At 57.5% G+C, this 20,000-nt stretch overlaps 1 protein-coding gene across 2 annotated transcripts; it reads left to right on the forward strand.

Moving 5' to 3' along the window:
• The first annotated feature begins 2,573 nt into the window (after nt 1-2,573).
• Nucleotides 2,574-17,689, forward strand: LOC308678074 (zinc finger protein 783-like). Of its 2 annotated transcripts, none has more exons than XM_081344913.1 (6): nt 2,574-2,612; nt 10,341-10,745; nt 12,237-12,363; nt 13,114-13,230; nt 14,344-14,457; nt 15,773-17,689. In XM_081344913.1, the coding sequence occupies exons 1-6, from the start codon at nt 2,589-2,591 to the stop codon at nt 16,645-16,647; spliced, it is 1,662 nt and encodes a 553-aa protein (XP_081201039.1). In that variant the 5' UTR covers nt 2,574-2,588; the 3' UTR covers nt 16,648-17,689. The 2 variants fall into 2 exon arrangements, with proteins under 2 accessions (XP_081201039.1, XP_081201040.1); XM_081344914.1 differs by lacking the exon at nt 2,574-2,612 and adding an exon at nt 8,454-9,014.
• Nucleotides 17,690-20,000: the final 2,311 nt, after the last annotated feature.

Below are 20,000 nucleotides of genomic sequence, written 5' to 3' on the forward strand. Positions count from 1 at the left end.
CGGGATGCTTTAAGAGGGGAGGACTTCCACTCCCAGAATCCCCCAGCCGGGATGCTTTAAGAGGGGAGGACTTCCACTCCCAGAATCCCCCAGCCGGGATGCTTTAAGAGGGGAGGACTTCCACTCCCAGAATCCCCCAGCCGGCACGCTTTAAGAGGGGAGGAATTCCACTCCCAGAATCCCCCAGCCGGCCTGCTTTAAGAGGGGAGGACAACTCCCAGAATCCCCCAGCCGAGCTGGGGAACTCTGGGAGTTGAAGTCCACTCCTGTTTCAAGTCTACTACCCTCTCTATAAACAAACGGGGGGGGGGGGGGAAGGGAAGTGGGGGGAAGGGCTGGTGGAAAGACACCCCCCCTCACCTCCTCCTTGCTATTGGGGTTCAGGAGGGGGGGTGGAAGAAGAGACTGGAGGGACACCCCACCCCACACACACACACTCACACACACACACACAATTCCTGGGGGAAGGGGGGTCCTCTGCTGAAGCCCCCAGTGGGAGGGGCTGCACACACACACACACACACAATTTCTGGTAGAGGGGGGGTCCTCTGCTGAAGCCCCCAGTGGGAGGGGCTACACACACACACACACACACACACACAATTTCTGGTAGAGGGGGGGTCCTCTGCTGAAGCCCCCAGTGGGAGGGGCTACAGACACACACACACACACACACACACACACACACCCAATTCCTGGGGGAGGGGGGGGTCCTCTGCTGCAACCCCCAGTGGGAGGGGCTACACACACACACACACACACACACACAATTTCTGGTAGAGGGGGGTCCTCTGCTGTAACCCCCAGTGGGAGGGGCTGCACACACACACAAACACAAACACACACACACACTAATTCCTGGGAGAGGGGGGGTCCTCTGCTGAAGCCCCCAGTGGGAGGGGCTGCACACACACACACACACACAACTCCGCCTTTTCAAACCGGGGCAAGAATTCATCCCTGAAGACCCCCCCCCGAAAAAAAAGGGGGTCTCCCCGATCGTACCTACTGCCTGGAAAGAGAGGGGTGCGTGTGTGTGTGTGTGTGTTTGTGTGTCTGTTTGTGTGTTTGTGCGTGGAGCTGCCGCGCCGGCCGTTCAAAATAGGGTGTGTGTGTGTGTGTGTATGTTGGGGGGGGACGTTGAGGAAGGGGAAAAAGGGGGAGGGTCGGTTCGGGTTCGGGTTCGTTCCGTTCTTCGTCCGTTGGCAGTTTCGAACCGACGGCGCCGTGGCGGGGAGTTCCAGCGGCTTCCCGCGCGAGGAGTGGAAAGGGAGGAGGGGGCTTCGGGAGGGGGGGGTCGTCTGTGGAACAGCCAGGGCGGAGGGAGGGGTGGGTGGGGAGGGAGGAGGAGGAGGAGGAGGAGGAGGGGGGAGGCTGTCCCCTCCTCCTTCCCTGCCCCCTCCCCTTTCTCCTTCCTTCCTTCCTTCCTTCCTTCCTTTTCTCCTGTTCCTTCCTTCTTCCTTCCTTCCCTCCCCTCCCTCAACTCCTTTCCTTCCTTCCTTCCTTCCTTCCTTCCTTCCTTCCTTCCTTCCTTCCTTCCTTCCTTCCTTTTCTCCTGTTCCTTCCTTCTTCCTTCCTTCCCTCCCTCAACTCCTTTCTTTCCTTCCTTCCTTCCTTCCTTCCTTCCTTCCTTTTCTCCTGTTCCTTCCTTCTTCCTTCCTTCCCTCCCCTCCCTCAACTCCTTTCTTTCTTTCTTTCCTTCCTTCCTTCCTTCCTTCCTTCCTTCCTTCCTTCCTTCCTTCCTTCCTTCCTTCCTTCCTTTTCTCCTGTTCCTTCCTTCTTCCTTCCTTCCCTCCCCTCCCTCAACTCCTTTCTTTCTTTCTTTCCTTCCTTCCTTCATTCCTTCCTTCCTTCCTTCCTTCCTTCCCATCTGGAGGGTCTCGGGGTCCCCAATGTGACCCCCCCTCCCTTCCTTGAGAGGGGGTGCAGACCCCCCCAAAAAAACCCCAGCCTGGATAGAAGAGGCAGAAGACCCCTCCTCCCTTCCTTGAGAGGGGGTGCAGACCCCCCCCAAAAAACCCCAGCCTGGATAGGGGAGCCAGAAGACCCCTCCTCCCTTCCTTGAGACCCCCCCAAAAAAACCCCAGCCTGGATAGGGGAGCCAGAAGACCCCCCTCCCTTCCTTGAGACCCCCCCCAAAATACCCTAGCCTGGATAGTGGAGCCAGGAGACCCCCCTCCCTTCCTTGAGACCCCCCCCAAAAAACCCCAGCCTGGATAGGGGAGCCAGAAGACCCCCCTCCCTTCCCTTCCTTGAGAGGGGGTGCAGACCCTAACCCCCCCCCAAAAAACCCCTCCAACCTACCAACCCCCCCTCCCCTTCAGGAGCCAGGCCCCCTCCCCTTTCTTCTCTCCTCCCAAAAGCGCCTGCAGTGGCGACCTCCGGCCGGCGGCGTCGCTGCAGGCCGAGGCGGCGCTGCGGCTCCTGCGGACCCCTAGCCGCTTCCGGCAGCCGGACCGCAGCCCCCCCCACCCCACCACCCCCCCCATCCCGAAACCAGCCCGAAACGCCCAAAGCCGAACCGTCCCGCCAGCTCCTCCGGCCTCGGCTTTCCTGCCCAAGCCCAAAAGCCCAGCCTCGCCGGGCCAATGGCCGAGTGGAGCCCCGCCCAGGTCAGTGGGGAGGGGAGGGGGCCGCTCTTGCCGCAGTCCCGGGCGGGGGAGGGGGGAGAGGGAGGAGGGAGGGGTGACGTCACCGCGGGGAGGGGGCAGGGGGGTCTTCTAGCTTGGAGGGGAGGGGTTTTGTTTTTTTTTTTAAGGCTGGACACCCCCTCCCCACTTCCCGAGTCTTGGATTTCGATTTTGGTTTGCGTGTCTGTCTGTGTCTGGACTGGATGCGAAGGGATCGCCTCGTGGTGCCCTTTCCGCCCGCCCAGCGACAGTGAATGGGGTGGTCCGGCCAGACCTGCCCATCTCAAGGCTTGGGGCTGGGTTCGATTTGGGGGTGTGTGTGTCTCTGTGTGTGTGTGTGTGTCTGGACTGGATGCGAAGGGATCGCCTCGTGGTGCCCTTTCCACCTCGCCGGGTGGTCCTGCCAGACCTGCCCATCTCAAGGCTTGGGGCTGGGTTCGATTTGGGGGTGTGTGTGTCTCTGTGTGTGTGTGTGTGTGTGAGAGAGAGAGAGAGAGAGAGAGAGAGAGAGAGAGAGACAGAGAGGCTGGACTTGATGCGAAGGGATCGCCTCGTGGTGCCCTTTCCGCCGGCCCGGCGACAGTGAATGGGGTGGTCCTGCCAGAGCTGCCCGTCTCGAGGCTTGGGGCTGGGTTCGATTTTGGTGTGTGTGTGTGTGTGTGTGTGTGTGTGTGTGTGAGAGAGAGAGAGAGAGAGAGAGAGAGAGAGAGAGAGAGAGAGGCTGGACTGGATGCGAAGGGATCGCCCGGTGGTGCCCTTTCCGCCGGCCCAGCGATAGTAATGGGGTGGTCCTGCCAGACCTGCCCATCTCAAGATTTGAGGCTGGGTTCGATTTTGGTTTGTGTGTCTGTGTGTCTGTGTGTCTGTGTGTGTGTGTGTGTGTCTGGACTGGATGCGAAGGGATCGCCTCGTGGTGCCCTTTCCGCCTGCCCAGCGACAGTGAATGGGGTGGTCCTGCCAGACCTGCCCGTCTCGAGATTTGAGGCTGGGTTCGATTTTGGTTTGTGTGTCTCTGTGTGTTTGTGTGTGTCTGTGTGTGTGTGTGTGTGTCTGGACTGGATGCGAAGGGATCGCCCGGTGGTGCCCTTTCCGCCCGCCCGGCGACAGTAATGGGGTGGTCCTGCCAGACCTGCCCGTCTCGAGGCTTGGGGCTGGGTTCGATTTTGCTTTGTGTGTGTGTGTTTGTGTGTGTGTGAGAGAGAGAGGCTGGACTTGATGCGAAGGGATCGCCTGGTGGTGCCCTTTCCGCCGGCCCGGCGACAGTAATGGGGTGGTCCTGCCAGACCTGCCCATCTCGAGGCTTGGGGCTGGGTTCGATTTTGGTTTGTGTGTCTGTGTGTGTGTGTGTGTGTGTGTGTGTCTGGACTGGATGCGAAGGGATCGCCTCGTGGTGCCCTCTCAAGGTTTGGGGCTGGGTTCGATTTGGGTGTGTGTGTGTTTGTGTCTGTGTGTGCGTGCGAGAGAGAGAGAGAGAGAGAGAGAGAGAGAGAGAGAGAGGCTGGACTGGATGCGAAGGGATCGCCTCGTGGTGCCCTTTCCGCCGGCCCGGCGATAGTAATGGGGTGGTCCTGCCAGACCTGCCCATCTCGAGGCTTGGGGCTGGGTTCGATTTTGGTTTGTGTGTCTGTGTGTGTGTGTGTGTGTGTGTGTGTCTGGACTGGATGCGAAGGGATCGCCTCGTGGTGCCCTCTCAAGGTTTGGGGCTGGGTTCGATTTGGGTGTGTGTGTGTTTGTGTCTGTGTGTGCGTGCGAGAGAGAGAGAGAGAGAGAGAGAGAGAGAGAGAGAGGCTGGACTGGATGCGAAGGGATCGCCTCGTGGTGCCCTTTCCGCCGGCCCGGCGATAGTAATGGGGTGGTCCTGCCAGACCTGCCCATCTCGAGGCTTGGGGCTGGGTTCGATTTTGGTTTGTGTGTCTGTGTGTGTGTGTGTGTCTGTGTGTGTGTGTCTGGACTGGATGCGAAGGGATCGCCCAGTGGTGCCCTTTCCACCCGCCCAGCGATAGTAATGGGGTGGTCCTGCCAGACCTGCCCATCTCAAGGCTTGGGTGGGGCTGGGTTCGATTTTGGTTTGCGTGTGTCTGTGTGTGTGTGTCTGTGTGTGTGTGTGTCTGGACTGGATGCGAAGGGATCGCCTGGTGGTGCCCTTTCCGCCGGCCCGGCGACAGTAATGGGGTGGTCCTGCCAGACCTGCCCATCTCGAGGCTTGGGGCTGGGTTCGATTTTGGTGTGTGTGTGTGTGTGAGAGAGAGAGAGTGAGAGAGAGAGAGGCTGGACTGGATGCGAAGGGATCGCCTCGTGGTGCCCTTTCCGCCGGCCCGGCGACAGTGAATGGGGTGGTCCTGCCAGACCTGCCCGTCTCGAGGCTTGGGGCTGGGTTCGATTTTGGTTTGCGTGTGTCTCTGTGTTTGTGTCTGTGTCTGTGTGTGTGTCTGGACTGGATGCGAAGGGATCGCCCGGTGGTGCCCTTTCCGCCGGCCCGGCGACAGTAAATGGGGTGGTCCGGCCAGACCTGCCCGTCTCGAGGCTTGGGGCTGGGTTCGATTTTGGTTTGTGTGTCTCTGTGTGTTTGTGTGTGTCTGTGTCTGGACTGGATGCGAAGGGATCGCCTCGTGGTGCCCTTTCCGCCGGCCCGGCGACAGTGAATGGGGTGGTCCTGCCAGACCTGCCCATCTCAAGGCTTGGGGCTGGGTTCGATTTTGCTTTGTGTGTCTGTGTCTGTGTGTGTGTGTGTGTCTGGACTGGATGCGAAGGGATCGCCTCGTGGTGCCCTTTCCGCCGGCCCAGCGACAGTAATGGGGTGGTCCTGCCAGACCTGCCCATCTCGAGGCTTGGGGCTGGGTTCGATTTTGGTGTGTGTGTGTGTGTGTGTGTGTGTGTGTGTGTGAGAGAGAGAGAGAGAGAGGCTGGACTGGATGCGAAGGGATCGCCTCGTGGTGCCCTTTCCGCCCGCCCAGCGACAGTAATGGGGTGGTCCTGCCAGACCTGCCCGTCTCGTGGCTTGGGGCTGGGTTCGATTTTGGTTTGTGTGTGTCTGTGTGTGTCTGTGTGTGTGTGTCTGGACTGGATGCGAAGGGATCGCCTGGTGGTGCCCTTTCCGCCCGCCCAGCGACAGTAATGGGGTGGTCCTGCCAGACCTGCCCATCTCGAGGCTTGGGGTTGGGTTCGATTTTGGTCTGTGTGTCTGTGTGTGTGTCTGGACTGGATGCGAAGGGATCGCTTAGTGGTGCCCTTTCCGCCCGCCCAGCGACAGTAATGGGGTGGTCCTGCCAGACCTGCCCATCTCGAGGCTTGGGGCTGGGTTCGATTTTGGTTTGTGTGTGTCTGTGTGTGTCTGTGTGTGTGTGTCTGGACTGGATGCGAAGGGATCGCCTGGTGGTGCCCTTTCCGCCCGCCCAGCGACAGTAATGGGGTGGTCCTGCCAGACCTGCCCATCTCGAGGCTTGGGGCTGGGTTCGATTTTGGTGTGTGTTTGTGTGTGTGTGTGTGTGTGAGAGAGAGAGAGAGAGAGAGAGAGGCTGGACTGGATGCGAAGGGATCGCTTAGTGGTGCCCTTTCCGCCCGCCCAGCGACAGTAATGGGGTGGTCCTGCCAGACCTGCCCATCTCAAGGCTTGGGGCTGGGTTCGATTTTGGTGTGTGTTTGTGTGTGTGTGTGTGTGTGTGTGATAGAGAGAGAGAGAGAGAGAGACAGAGAGAGAGAGAGGGAGGCTGGACGATGCGAAGGGATCGCCTCGTGGTGCCCTTTCCGCCTGCCCAAAGGGGTGGCGATTGGGGGGGAGACCCTGCGGGTTGGGATCTGGGTGGTCTGGAGCCCTCCCGAGCTTGGATCGGGCCCCTCGCGAGGCTGACTTTAGCCAGGAAAGGATCGCCCGGTGGTGCCCTTTCCACCCGTCTCGCGACGGTGGAAAGGATCGCCCGGTGGTGCCCTTTCCACCCGCCCAGCGATGGCGAGACGGTGCTCCCGCCAGATCTGCCCGCTTCAACGTTTGGTGGCCGGGTTGGGTCTGGACCCCTCCCAAGCTCGGATTGCTCTCCTCCTCCCCCCCCCCCCCGCTTGCGAGGCTGACTTTCCCCGGGAAGGGATCGCCTGGTGGTGCCTTTTCCACCGGCCCAAGGATGGCGATTGTGGAGGGGGTCCTGCGAGATTTGCCCGGCTCAAAGTTTGGTTGCTGGGCTGGGCTGGATTGGCAGGTCTGGACCCCTCCCGAACTCGGATCGGCCCCCTTGGCGAGGCGGACTTGCCGGGAAGGGATCGCCTGGTGGTGCCCTTTCCACCTGCTCCGATGACGGCGATTGTCAGGGTGGGGGGAACGCCTTGCAAGGTTTGCCCACCTCAGGGTTTGCTCGCTGGGCTGGCCTGGATCCCTCCCGAACTCGGATCGGCCCCCTTGGCCAGGCTGACTTGCTGGGAAGGGATCGCCGGGTGGTGCCCTTTCCACCTGCGCAGGGATGGCGATTGTCGGGGGCGGGGGAGAGGTTCCTGTAAGATTTCCCGATCTCAATGTTTGGGGGCTGGACTGCCCTGGATTCCGGGACCGGAGGGGGGGGGAATCTGGATATGCCACCTTCCTGCGAACGGATCTCCTTGTGGTTCCCTTTCCATCTGCCCGGTGGTGGTGATGATGGAGTCGGGGTGTGTGTGTGTGTGTGTGTGTGAGAGACGGGGGAAGGTCCTGCAAGATCTACCCGCTCGAGGTTTGGCAGCGGCCGGGCCGGGCTGGGCGGTCTGGACCCCTCCCAAATTCGGATTGGCCCCCTTGGCGAGCCTGACTGGCTGGGAAAGGATCGCCCGGTGGTGCCCTTTCCACCGGCTCAGCGATGGTGATGGGCGGAGAGCGGGGGGGGGGGTGTCCTGCGAGATTTGCCCGCCTCAAGGTTGGGTTGCTGGGCTGGGGGTCTGGAGCTTGGATTGCCCCCCCTTGCCAGGCTCAAAACTGCTTATTAATTTATTATTATTATTATTATTATTATTATTATTATTATTATTATTATTATTATTATTATTATTATTTATTATTATTATTATTATTATTATTATTATTATTATTATTATTATTATTATCTCCTTGTGGTGCCCTTTCCACCTGCCCAGCACTAGCAATTAAATTATTATTATTATTATTATTATTATTATTATTATTATTATTATTATTATTATTTATTATTATTATTATTATTATTATTATTATTTATTATTATTATTATTATTATTATTATTATTATTATTATTATTATTATTATTATTATTATTATTATTATCTCCTCGTGGTGCCCTTTCCACCTGCCCAGCACTAGCAATTAAATTATTATTATTATTATTATTATTATTATTATTATTATTATTATTATTATTATTTATTATTATTATTATTATTATTATTATTATTATTATTATTATTATTATTATTATTATTATTATTATTATCTCCTCGTGGTGCCCTTTCCACCTGCCCAGCGCTAGCGATGGGGCGGGAGGTCCTGCGGGCTTTTCCCACCTCCAGTTTGGCATCTGGGTGGTCGGGACCCCCTCCGCAGCTTCGACTGGCCCTTTTGCGAAGCCGACTGGCTGGGAAGGGATCTCCTCGTGGCGCCCTTTCCACCTTCCCAGCGGGGGGTGAATGCGGGGTGAGGGTGGGGCTCCTGCTCGATTTGCCCACCTCAGTGTGTGGTTGCCGGACTGGTCTGGACTGGGTTTGTGTGTGTGTGTGTGTGTGTGTGTGTGTGTGTGTGGCAAATCTGGATTTGCCTCCTTCCTCTGAAGTGATCTCCTGGTGGTTCCCTTTCCATCTGCCCAGTGATGGTGATGGGAGGGGGCGACGGGGGGGGGGGAGGTCCTGCAAAATCTACCCGGCTCAAGGTTGGGCAGCGGCTGGGCTGAGCCGGGCTGGCCTGTTGAGGTCTAGACCCCTCCCAAGCGAGGCTCGCCTGCTGGGGAGGGATCTCCTCGTGGTGCCCTTTCCACCTTCCCCAATTTTTTTTTATGGGGCCATCCCGCACAGTACGCCCACCTCTAGCTTTGGATCTGGGTTTGGGGGCTGGGCTGGGCTGGGCAGGAGGTGGGCTCTTGGGGCGTCCCCAGAGGATTGCCCCGCTGTCTTCCGGCGGAGGAATTTGAACCCGATGCCGGAGGAGGCTAAATAGGAGAGGAAGGATGGAGGGTGCTTGAAAAGTTCGGCTTTTGCTGGAAGAATCTAGCTTGCCTTAGGCACAAAAGCCAGCTGGGTGACTTTGAGCCAATCCCCGGGTGATGGTGAGTTCTAGTCCCGCCTTAGGCACGAAAGCCAGATGGGTGACTTTGGGCCAATCACCAGGTGATGCTGAGTTCTAGTCCTACCTTAAAGCATGAAATCCATTTGAGTGACTTTGGGCCAATCACCAGGAGATGGTGAGTTCTAGTCCCGCCTTAGGCATGAAAACTAGCTGGGTGACTTTGGGCCAATCACCAGGAGACGATGAGTTCTAGTCCCGCCTTAGGCACGAAAGCCAGCTGGGTGACTTTGGGCCAATCACCGGGTGATGCTGAGTTCTAGTCCCGCCTTAGGCATGAAAGCCAGCTGGGTGACTTTGGGCCAATCACCAGGAGACGGTGAGTTCTAGTCCTGCCTTAGGCATGAAAGCCAGCTGGGTGACTTTGGGCCAATCACCAGGAGACGGTGAGTTCTAGTCCTGCCTTAGGCATGAAAGCCAGCTGGGTGACTTTGGGCCAATCACCAGGAGACGGTGAGTTCTAGTCCTGCCTTAGGCATGAAAGCCAGCTGGACGACTTTGGGCCAATCACCAGGAGACGGTGAGTTCTAGTCCTGCCTTAGGCATGAAAGCCAGCTGGGTGACTTTGGGCCAATCACCAGGAGACGGTGAGTTCTAGTCCCGCCTTAGGCAGGAAAGCCAGCTGGGTGACTTTGGGCCAATCACCAGGTGAGGGTGAGTTCTAGTCCCGCCTTTGGCATGAAAGCCAGCTGGACGACTTTGGGCCAATCACCAGGAGACGGTGAGTTCTAGTCCTGCCTTAGGCATGAAAGCCAGCTGGGTCACTTTGGGCCAATCACCAGGAGACGGTGAGTTCTAGTCCCGCCTTAGGCAGGAAAGCCAGCTGGGTGACTTTGGGCCAATCACCAGGTGAGGGTGAGTTCTAGTCCCGCCTTTGGCATGAAAGCTAGCTGGGTGACTTTGGGCCAATCACCAGGTGATGGTGAGTTCTAGTGGCACTTTCAGGCACGAAAGCTGGCTGGGTGACTTTTGGCCCATCGCCGGGCGACGGTGAGTTCTACTCCCGCCTTAAGGCACGAAAGCCAGCTGGGTGACTTTGCGCCAATCACCGGGTGACGGTGAGTTCTAGTCCCGCCTTAGGCACGAAAGCCAGCTGGGTGGCTTTGGGCCAATCACCGGGCGACGGTGAGTTCTTGTCCCGCCTTAAGGCACGAAAGCCGGCTGGGTGACCTGGGGCCCATCGCCAGGCGGCGGTGAGTTCTAGTCCTGCCCCGAGGTTGCCGGTAGGGGCAAAATCGGCAGAGGAAGGCGCCGTAGGGACCTCCTCCCCCCTCCCCCTTCAGTCACACACCGCTACGAGCGGGATGGAAACCAAAGGCGCCCACCAGTAAACTCGGGGAACGTCGCGAGACAAACGGTCGCAGGTCTGCTGACCCCCGCTCATTGGTGTGTGTGTCTGTGTTTGTGTGTGTGTCTCTGTGTGTCTGTGTGTCTCCCTTGACAGCAGGGCCTTCAGTGGGACATGGACTTCCGCACCCCGCCCTCCGGGCAGCCCCTCGGCCTCCCCGAGCAAGACCCGGCGGGGGGGGATGGCCCGCCCGAGGCGGCCCAGATGCCCCTGACTGTCGTGGCGGAAATACAAGCCGTGGAAACCAAGGTGGACGCCTACGCGGCGCAACTGGTTGGCCTGGAAGGCCGGCTGGGCCTAGCCGAGGCCAAGCTGGACGGCTGCGAAAAGACGGCGGTGGAGTTCGGCAACCAGCTGGAGAGCAAGTGGGCCGCGCTGGGCACCCTGATCCAGGAGTACGGGCAGCTCCAGCGCCGGCTGGAGAACATGGAGAACCTGCTGCAGAACCGCAACTTCTGGATCCTGCGTTTCCCGCCGGGCGCCAAGGGGGAGACGCCGAAGGTGAGGGGAGGCGGAGCCGAGGGGTTGGGGAGGAGGGGACCGAGCCAGGATGTGGTGGGGGTGGGCGATGGGTTTGGGGTTCGGACGGGAGGTGCGGGGCGCGGGTTTGCCCCGTTGCGGGCGGAACGGGAGATTGAGGCGTTTTGGTTGTGCGAAGGAAGGCCGCGATGGGTGTTTCGTAGAGCCGTGTTTGTCAAGCGTGGCCAATTTAAGAGGGGTGGGCTGCAACACCCGGAATTCCCCATTCGGCATGTTTTAAGAGGGGCGGGGGACTTCCACTCCCAGAATCCCCCAGCCGGCATGCTTTAAGAGCAACTCCCAGAATTTCCCAGCTGGCATTCTTTAAGAGGGGAGGACTTCAACTCCCAGAATCCCCCAGGCGGCATGTTTTAAGAGGGGAGGACTTCAACTCCCGGAATCCCCCAGCCGGCCTGTTTTAAGAGGGGAGGACTTCCACTCCCAGAATCCCCCAGCCGGCATGCTTTAAGAAAGGACGACTTCAACTCCCAGAATCCCCCAGCCGGCATGTTTTAAGAGGGGAGGACTTCAACTCCCAGAATCCCCCAGCCGGCATGTTTTAAGAGGGGAGGACTTCAACTCCCAGAATTCCCCAGGCGGCTTATATTTAATTGATTGTCCACTAGGTCCCTCTCCCAGTTGCTACTCTTGAGGCAGGATTCATTTATGGTTTACCCGTAAATTTCGTTTTGTCTTCTTTTAAGTGCAAAACACTTTTACGTCCGTCGAATGTCATTTTGTTAGATAGGGCCCCGGGTTCAAGTCTCTCCAGATCCTTCTGGGTGTGAAGCCTCCTATCTTCTGGAGGGTTGGCTATTCCTGCCAGCTCGGTATCGTCTGCACATTTGGGGACTGTGAGGAGTTGGCAGCCGGGCCACAGAAGCGGCTAGCGAGCGTGCGCGCACGCACGCCTCCTCATTTTGCCGTACAGCGTTTGAGCGGCGTGCGCTCCATACACGCCCGCCGCTGGTATAAATAAGCTGCGTGGCACGCACGTGTACACCGCCTGTATAAATGAGCTGCGTGTGCGTACATGCCCGCCGCTGCTGCGAACGAGCTGCACGTGCGTAGACGCACACCGCTTGTATAAATGAGCTGCGTGCGGGCACAGGCACGCCGCTGGTGCAAATGAGCTGCATGGCACGCACACGCACGCCACTCCTATAAATGAGCTGCATGCGCGCACCCGCACGCTGCTGGTGCAAACGAGCTGCCTGCACATACCTGCACACCGCTTGTATAAATGATCTGTGTGCGGGCACATGCAAATGAGCTGCGCGCACGCACACTGCTCGTATAAATGAGCTGCGTGCGCGCACGTGCCCACTGTTGGTGCGAACGTGTTGCGTGCGCAAGCTCACTAGCCGCTCGTGCGTACCATCTCCTCTCCCCCCCACCACGCCCCACCGGTCCGCAAAATTGGAAACATGGTCTACGTTGTTTATGACCTCCGGCGTTTTCGCCCGGTTGCAGGTCCCGTTGCAGTTTGACGACGCCTCCTGTAGTTTCTCGGAGCATGAGTGGCGGGCGCTGGATGAAAACCAGAAGGACCTCTATCGTCACATCATGAAGCAGAACTACCAGGCGGTGGTCTCCGTCGGTAAGAGCGGGCCGGCGTCCGAACTGGGCCGGCGTTGATCACCCGCGGGACTCCCGGAAAGAAACCGGGCCGTCGATGCAGCGCGGTTTGCTGGGTTTTGTGGCTACGCCATCGCATCGTACGACGGTTGTGTGGCTTCGCCCCGGGAGTTTCAGCGGGTGTCCCGACTGGTCCAAGGTGGGAACGGTCCACCTTCGGGTGTCGTATAGACCACCATCTCTCACTCTGACGTCTTCCGAACCCAAAGCCAGTCTTCCGGTATTTACCGGTCGTCCTTGACTTGCCGTCGCAATCGCGCCCCGAATTTCTGTGGCGAAACGAGAGCGTTGCGAAGTGAATTCCTCTCCTGTTTCACGACCTGGGCTTGCCCGCAAGGGGGTTGAAGCGAACCGCTGCAGTTACTAACGGGGCCGCGAAGGGGACCTGGCTTCCCCGTTGACTTTTGATTCTCGTCGCAAAAAAAAAAAAGTGGGGGGGAGGAAATCGCGTCAGCCCGGGACACCGTTACCTGTCCTAAACACGAGTCGGTCGCTGAGACGAGAAACGAAGCTTTTGCGACGAGAAACAAAGTCAACGGCCAAGCGTGCTGGGGTTGTTGTTTTTTTTTGATCGCGTGAACCTGGGGATGCTGGGATGTGTGCGAAAAGGTGTTCAGTCCCTTCGGTGACCTCACTTGGGAACCGTCGCTAAACAAGCGGTCGTACGTCGACGACCCCCTGTATTGTCATACTGTCCTCCTCTCTTCCGCAGACGCGGCCGTCTCCAAACCAGATCTCCTGTCCCGGATTGAGCGAGGGGAAGCTTTGGAGCAGGCCGAGGGCAGAGGAGAGGAAACCCTCGAAGTATCCGGCACGGGGGACGGGCCAGGTGAGTTTTTCGCCATTTCCCTTCGGTCTTCCCCTCCCTCCTGTTTTTTTTTGGGGGGGGGGTCCGAGAAGTTTTGACACATTTTTTCCCCCCAGGCGCTTCAAAACTCGTTTTGTTTCGTCGAGGGGTTTTTTCAGCCGTTGGAATTTGGCGACCGCAGCTGGAGACCCTTTCCCCCAACCCCGCCCCCCCCCGGTGTCTTGTCCACTTGCAACTTCGTTCTAAGCTCTCTTAGCTTGAGTTTTTCCAACTGCCCTGGATTTGGGGTGGGTGGGTGGGTGGGTTTAGGATGTTGTGTGAATGAAGCCGACCTGGGGGGGTTTAATAGGGTTTGTCTTGAGCGGTGTTGGGGAAGCTTGACAAATTTAAGAGGGGAGGACTTCAGCTCCCAGAATCCCCCAGCCGGCCTGCTTTAAGAGGGGAGGACTTCCGCTCCCAGAATCCCCCAGCCGGCCTGCTTTAAGAGGGGAGGACTTCCGCTCCCAGAATCCCCCAGCCGGCCTTCTTTAAGAGGGGAGGACTTCCGCTCCCAAATACCCCAGCCGGCCATGCTTTAAGAGGGGAGGACTTCCACTCCCAGAATCCCCCAGCCGGCATGCTTTAAGAGGAAGGGACTTCCACTCCCAGAATCCCCCAACTGCCATGCTTTAAGAGGAAGGGACTTCCACTCCCAGAATCCCCGAGCCGGCATGCTTTAAGAGGGGAGGACTTCCACTCCCAGAATCCCCCAACCGGCATGCTTTAAGAGGGGAGGACTTCCACTCCCAGAATCCCCCAACCGGCATGCTTTAAGAGGAAGGGACTTCCACTCCCAGAATCCCCCAGCCGGCATGCTTTAAGAGGGGAGGACTTCCACTCCCAGAATCCCCCAACCGGCATGCTTTAAGAGGGGAGGACTTCCACTCCCAGAATCCCCCAGCCAGCATGAAGCCCACTCAACTGAAAGCATCTGGGAGTTGAAGTCCACCCACTTTACACTCGCCGCGTTTGAAAAAGACTGATTTGGCAAGCGCAAGCCGGAGAAGAGGGGAAATGGCGGGAAAAGCCTTTCTCCCCGTTGGCATGTGGGGGATCGGGTGGTGACGATCCTCGTTTTTCTCTCCCTTGCAACAGGATCGCCAGTTTCGGCTCTCCACGGGACTTCCTGGATCGGGCAAGATGACCTGCCTCTCATCAAAAGCACAGGGGGTTTAGAGGCCAGAGAAATCCATGGAGACTGCACCATGGGTAAGAGAGTAGACGGGACACCGGGGAAGGTGTGTGTGTGTGGGGGGAGGTGGACAGGGGACCCGTTAAGCATTGGGGAAACCAGTCGGGAATGTTCCCGCGGGAAGGGTGGTGCCCAGCCGTCCTCGGGAATCTGGAACGCCGGATCGTCCCCGGCTTCTGTTCATTCGACGGAGCGCTTTGCCTGTGACGCCACGGCGACACTGACAGAGGAAGGTGAGACGCCGCAAGGGGGTTCATCCGAGACCTCGCGGACGGCGCTAGGTTGCCTCGAGTGTCGGTCCTGCCTCGACTTGATCTTTTCGGCGCGAACGATCCTTGACTCCATTTCTTGAGAAAAGTATCGTCTTCTAAAGGTCAAGCGGATTACAGGAAAGCGAAGCCGGAACCGAGTTTCGCGGGCCAAGTTCCCTAGCTGTAACATTTCCCTCTCAGACGCTGCCCGTATTTGGTTCCCCCCCCCCTCCATTGTCCAATCAGTTTTAAAAGAGATGGTTTTTGAACCGGTAGGTCTCAGTGGAGGTCTCAGTGGAGGCCAGGGGTGTCGAACTCGCAACGTCTCGTGACGTGTCGCGACTTTTTCCCCATTGCCGGCAACGAGGTGGGTGCGGTTTTGTTGCGACACATCCGGCCCGTGGGCCGGCAATTTGACAACCCTGGTGTAGGTGGTTTTGCCGCTGCATTCGTCTCCCAAGAAAAATGGCCTTGAGGACTAGCCGCCCAAGGGCAATGCTTTCACCTTTCCCTAACATCCACCCTCCCTTACACACAAACACACACACACCAGGCTCCATGGCAGGCTGATACGGAACGATTGTCAAGTGGACGCTCTGACAATGAGTTTAGTGAGTAGTGAGAGGTGGGATTCGAACTCGGTGGTTCAGCAATCCGCGCCCGGCACACGCTTTCACCGGGCGCGACGGCTTTTTACTGTGTCCCCAACCTCTACTAGTGGGCCGTGAGGTGTTTGCAACTGGGCCACGGAAACGGCAGGTGAGGGAAGGCGCGCGCCCATCCCGAGTTGCGCGAGCGGCAGGTGAGCGCGTGCACACACGCTCCCTTAGCGCGCGGGGTAGGCACGCGCCTTCAGCATGCGCGCACAGGGAGCGGTCCGTGCATTTGCACAGTTGCCAGTCACTCGTGTGGAACCATCCCCTCTCCCTGCGGCCGGGAACTCGGCTCGTATGACGAGGATCCGAGCGGGACACAGCAGCGGGGCGTGTGCAGAAGAAAGGAGAGTAGGCTTTACCTCTATGGACCGGCCCGCTGGGTGTCTCCTTCCTCGGTTACCTGTGGCCTTTTTTTCTTTCTCCAGGTGCCCCTCCGTTGCTGGAGGATGAGGCGGACAATCTATTTCCTCGCAAGTGGACGGAGGTTTTCCAGGGTCCTGGAGAGGAGCTGCTGTGCGAGAGCCAGTCTCTGTCCATCGCCCTGCCAAAAAAGCCCCTCCGGCGATCGGCGCAAGGGGTTCCTGAGACGCAGAATGAGGACTCGGCCACGTCAGCTGCAGAAGCTCACACCGGCCCGTTTATCTGCTGCGAATGTGGAGAAGGATTTGTAGACAGGCATCTCTTCGCCAGCCACCAGGAGACACATGGCGGAACTGGGGCGTACCTGGTGCCCGAACCTCAAGGAAGCCCAGAGGCTAAGCTCATCCCCCTTGCCATCCCGAGGGCCCCAACTCCTGCCCGCCCCAAAGTCCACAAGCGCCCCGAGCCGCAGAAGAGCCCGACCGCGAAACCCGGCGTGGTGAAACGGCCCGGAAACCACATGGTGGAGCGTCCGTACACCTGCACCCAGTGCAAGGAGAGCTTCAAGCTGGAGGTCAGCCTTCTCCTCCATCAGAAGCTCCACGCGGGGAAGGGCGACGGGCCGCTGACCTGCACCTACTGCGGCAAGGACTTCCGGGACCTCTCGAAAGCCGTCCGGCACCAGCGGATCCACACGGGCGAGCGGCCGTATCAGTGTACGGAGTGCGGGAAAAGCTTCATCCGGCGGGACCATCTGCTGAAACACTGGCGCGTCCACACGGGCGAGACGCCCTACCAGTGTGCCACCTGTGGGAAGAACTTCCGCTACAAGGAGTCGCTGAACTGCCACCAGAAAATCCACACCCGCAACCCCACCGTGCGCCACCTGGTGCTGGGAACACAGACGGGGCTCATGGGCCTGAAGCCCGAGCAGCCGTAGCAGCGCTTGCGCCCAGCTGAAAGGGACGCGCCAGCCTTTGGGGAGTGCCCCACCGGAGCGGTGGTGGGGAAATGCACTCATGGAGGCACAGGAGCATTCATTGCCTCCTCTGTCCTGCGTTGGGCACACCTGTTGGACGCCGACACCTAAGCTGTGTCCTCCTCCCGTTCAAGGAGCTCAGGCGTTCGTTGCACTTGAGTGGGCTTGCAAAGGTCTTGCAGCTCACCCACCCTGCACCTCCTTGCGTGCATAGTAGGGAGAGGGAAGACAGGGCCAGCAAATACCCCGTTGCTCTCTCCAGCCACCCCCACTCCCAAAAATTCCACTCCTTTCTTTGCCACGTCCACTTGCCGTACGAGTCGTCCTTGCGGCGCGTACTCTACACACGGACGTATCAACGTACTCCCGATTGCACCGTGCGCTGCAGAGGTTGGCAAGATGGCGGTGGGCCCTGGCGAGAAGCAGATCGACCTCTGTGCCCTTCAATCCTGATCACTCTCGGGATGGGGTGTGTGTCTCCCGGTCCTCCCACACGTCTGCGGAACTGGAAACGCCCACCGCCACCCGCCACCAGCTTTTTGTTCTTAGTCGGCGTGTCTGTCCTCCTCCTCCTCCATTTTAATTCCGAAACTGTCCTTGGTTCTTTGCCGAGGAGGGTGCGTGTCCGCCCGAGGACAACTTCAACCAGTGGTCCTGGCACCTCTCCTCGGATGCCCAGCTCTTGCGATTGTGTGTGGTTTCACGGTGTGATGTCCCGGCAGGATTTGTGTCGCCTGGCTCCCCAGTTCTTGCACGGAGATCTGCCCTCCGTCGTTGTGGTGGTGTCGGTTATTGTTATTATTATTTTTTCTTTCTTTCAAAGGTACCTTTGTAAATATCGGTTGAGTTAGCTACGGATTTGCCGTGTTGTTCAACTCAGTGTCGGCCGAGGTGACGGTGAGAAGCCAGCTTCTGTGTGACGTCCGGTGTTTGGTCTGTGGCTGCAGGTGATTGTTGGTTTTTGTATCACCTTCTTTGGCAAAACATGTCAGTTCTGTGTGTCTCCTCTGCTGTCTTTCTCATCTGTGGGTTTGGGGTAGGATCGTTTGACCGCTCCCAAGCGTGGCCAGCTATCCTGATGCTTCCCATCCTATAGAAGTAGTCCTCAATTGACGGCCGATCACTTAGTGACTGTTTGAAGTTCCGCCGGACCTATCCGGGGCTTACAGCTAGTCCTCGACTTAACCGCAATTCATTTAGTAACCGTTCAAAGTTGCGGCACCACCAAAACAAAACGACTTACGACTTTTTCACCCTGACGAGCCTTTACAGCCTCTCAAAAGCCATGTCATCAAAATTGGCAACTCAGCAACTGACTCGTAGTTATGACGGTCGCAGCGCGACACACACACCCCCGGGCTCGCACGATCCCCCCTTTTGCGACCTTCTGACAATCAAAGTCAACGGAGGAAGCTGGGTTCGCTAAACAACCCGTGTTACTAGCTTAAGAGCCAGGAAGATTCACTTCACAACGGTGGCGAGGAAGGTCGTAAAATGGGGCAAACATTCATTTAACGACTGCCTCGGTGGGTTACTCGTAACCTGTATTCAAAGTTTCCATGGTAACCTTCCCCCCCCCCCGGGTGATCACATGACCAGGTCTGTGACCTGTAGCACCTGAGTTGTGTCTATGATCATTTGCAACAGTCACGTGACCTCTTTTAACGACTGGTTTTCCGCAAAAAAAAACAAAGCCCTTGGATTTTTCACTTAAGGACGGTAGTGGTTTTTTTTATGATCACGGTTGTTTCGCAACTACAGCTGTCGCTTAATGACCACCTCAAAAAAAAAAAAAGATCTCAAAATTGGCCCAGCAGTCCCGTTAATGACCTACTTTACAAACATCAGGAGTTACACAACCACGACGGGCCGGTTCCGTTCCCGTCGTAAAGCGAGGTAGATTCTCTCGGGTGAAAACAGCAGATGGAATCCACTTCCGAACGCGGCTTCCTCGAATCCGGTGGTTTCGACCGCAGTCACGCCCCTGGGTGGGAAAGCAAGACCCCCACCGCACCCCCCAAAAGGCATGTGGGTTGGGTTAACCGTGGTTTCTGCCGGATCCGCATTCAAATCCAGACACCCCGGACTTCGGGGTGCGTTCACGCACAACACAGGAGTCTGAATTTGGGCGGCTGGTTTCTGCACAACAGAAGTACGATTGTTAGCGCGCTCTCCCTTTCCTTCCGTTTGGGGAGGGTGTGTGGTTTTCCTGGCCTGAAGGATCCCACCCGGATTGGTCCTTTTGGGAAGAAGAAAATGGAGTTTTTCCCGGAGTTGAAAGATCCTACCTAGCAGGTAAGCGAACATCCGGTGGCCGCAAATATTAGGGACTATTCTTTAATCGAGAAGATCAGGTAGGATTAGAATCAGGGTCCTCGTGAGAGTTCGGTGACCCTCCTGGCTGGCTTGGGGATTATGGGAGTGGAAGTTCACTCCTCTGAAAGCATTCTGGCTGGGGGATTCTGGGAGTGAAAGTCCATCCCTCTTGAAGCACACCGGCTGGGGAATTCTGGTAATTGAAGCCTATTCCTCTTAAAGCATGACTGGCTGGGGAATTCTGGGAAGTCCACCCCACTTTAAGCATCATTCTAATGGAATTCTGGGAATTGAAGTCTGCCCCTGTTAAAGCATTCTGGCTGGGGCATTCTGGGAGTGGAAGCCCATCCCTCTTAAAGCATTCGGGCTGGGGGATTCTGGGAGTGAAAGTCCATCCCTCTTGAAGCACGCTGGCTGGGGAATTCTGTTAGTTGAAGCCTATTCCTCTTAAAGCATGACTGGCTGGGGAATTCTGGGAACTCCACCCCACTTTAAGCATCATTCCAAGGGGATTCTGGGAATTGAAGCCCATTCCTCTTAAAGCATGACTGGCTGGGGAATTCTGGGAAGTCCACCCCACTTTAAGCATCATTCCAACGGAATTCTGGGAATTGAAGTCTGCCCCTCTTGAAGCATTCTGGCTGGGGCATTCTGGGAGTGGAAGCCCATCCCTCTTAAAGCACGTGCCTGGGGGATTCTGGGAAGTCCACCCCACTCTTAAGCATCATTCCAAGGGGATTCTGGGAATTGAAGCCCATTCCTCTTAGAGCATGTCTGGCTGGGGAATTCTGGGAAGTCCACCAAACTAAGCATCATTCCAAGGGAATTCTGGGAATTGAAGTCTGCCCCTCTTAAAGCAAGGCTGGCTGGGGGATTCTGGGAGTTGAGTTCCACTCCTCTTCAAGCATGCCGGCTGAGGGATTCTGGGAGTAGAAGTCCGCCCCTCTTCAAGCATGCCGGCTGAGGGATTCTGGGAGTAGAAGTCCGCCCCTCTTCAA

This window comes from Vipera berus, assembly GCF_964194415.1.
Source record: "Vipera berus genome assembly, chromosome: Z".
In the NCBI taxonomy this organism is placed as follows: Eukaryota; Metazoa; Chordata; class Lepidosauria; order Squamata; family Viperidae; genus Vipera; species Vipera berus.

Coding starts and splice junctions, on each gene's coding strand:
- LOC308678074 (XM_081344913.1), top strand. CDS start 2,589: ATGGCCGAGTGGAGCCCCGCCCAG. Junction 2,613..10,340: donor CCGAGTGGAGCCCCGCCCAG/GTCAGTGGGGAG, acceptor CTCCCTTGACAG/CAGGGCCTTCAGTGGGACAT. Junction 12,364..13,113: donor CCAGGCGGTGGTCTCCGTCG/GTAAGAGCGGGC, acceptor TCTCTTCCGCAG/ACGCGGCCGTCTCCAAACCA.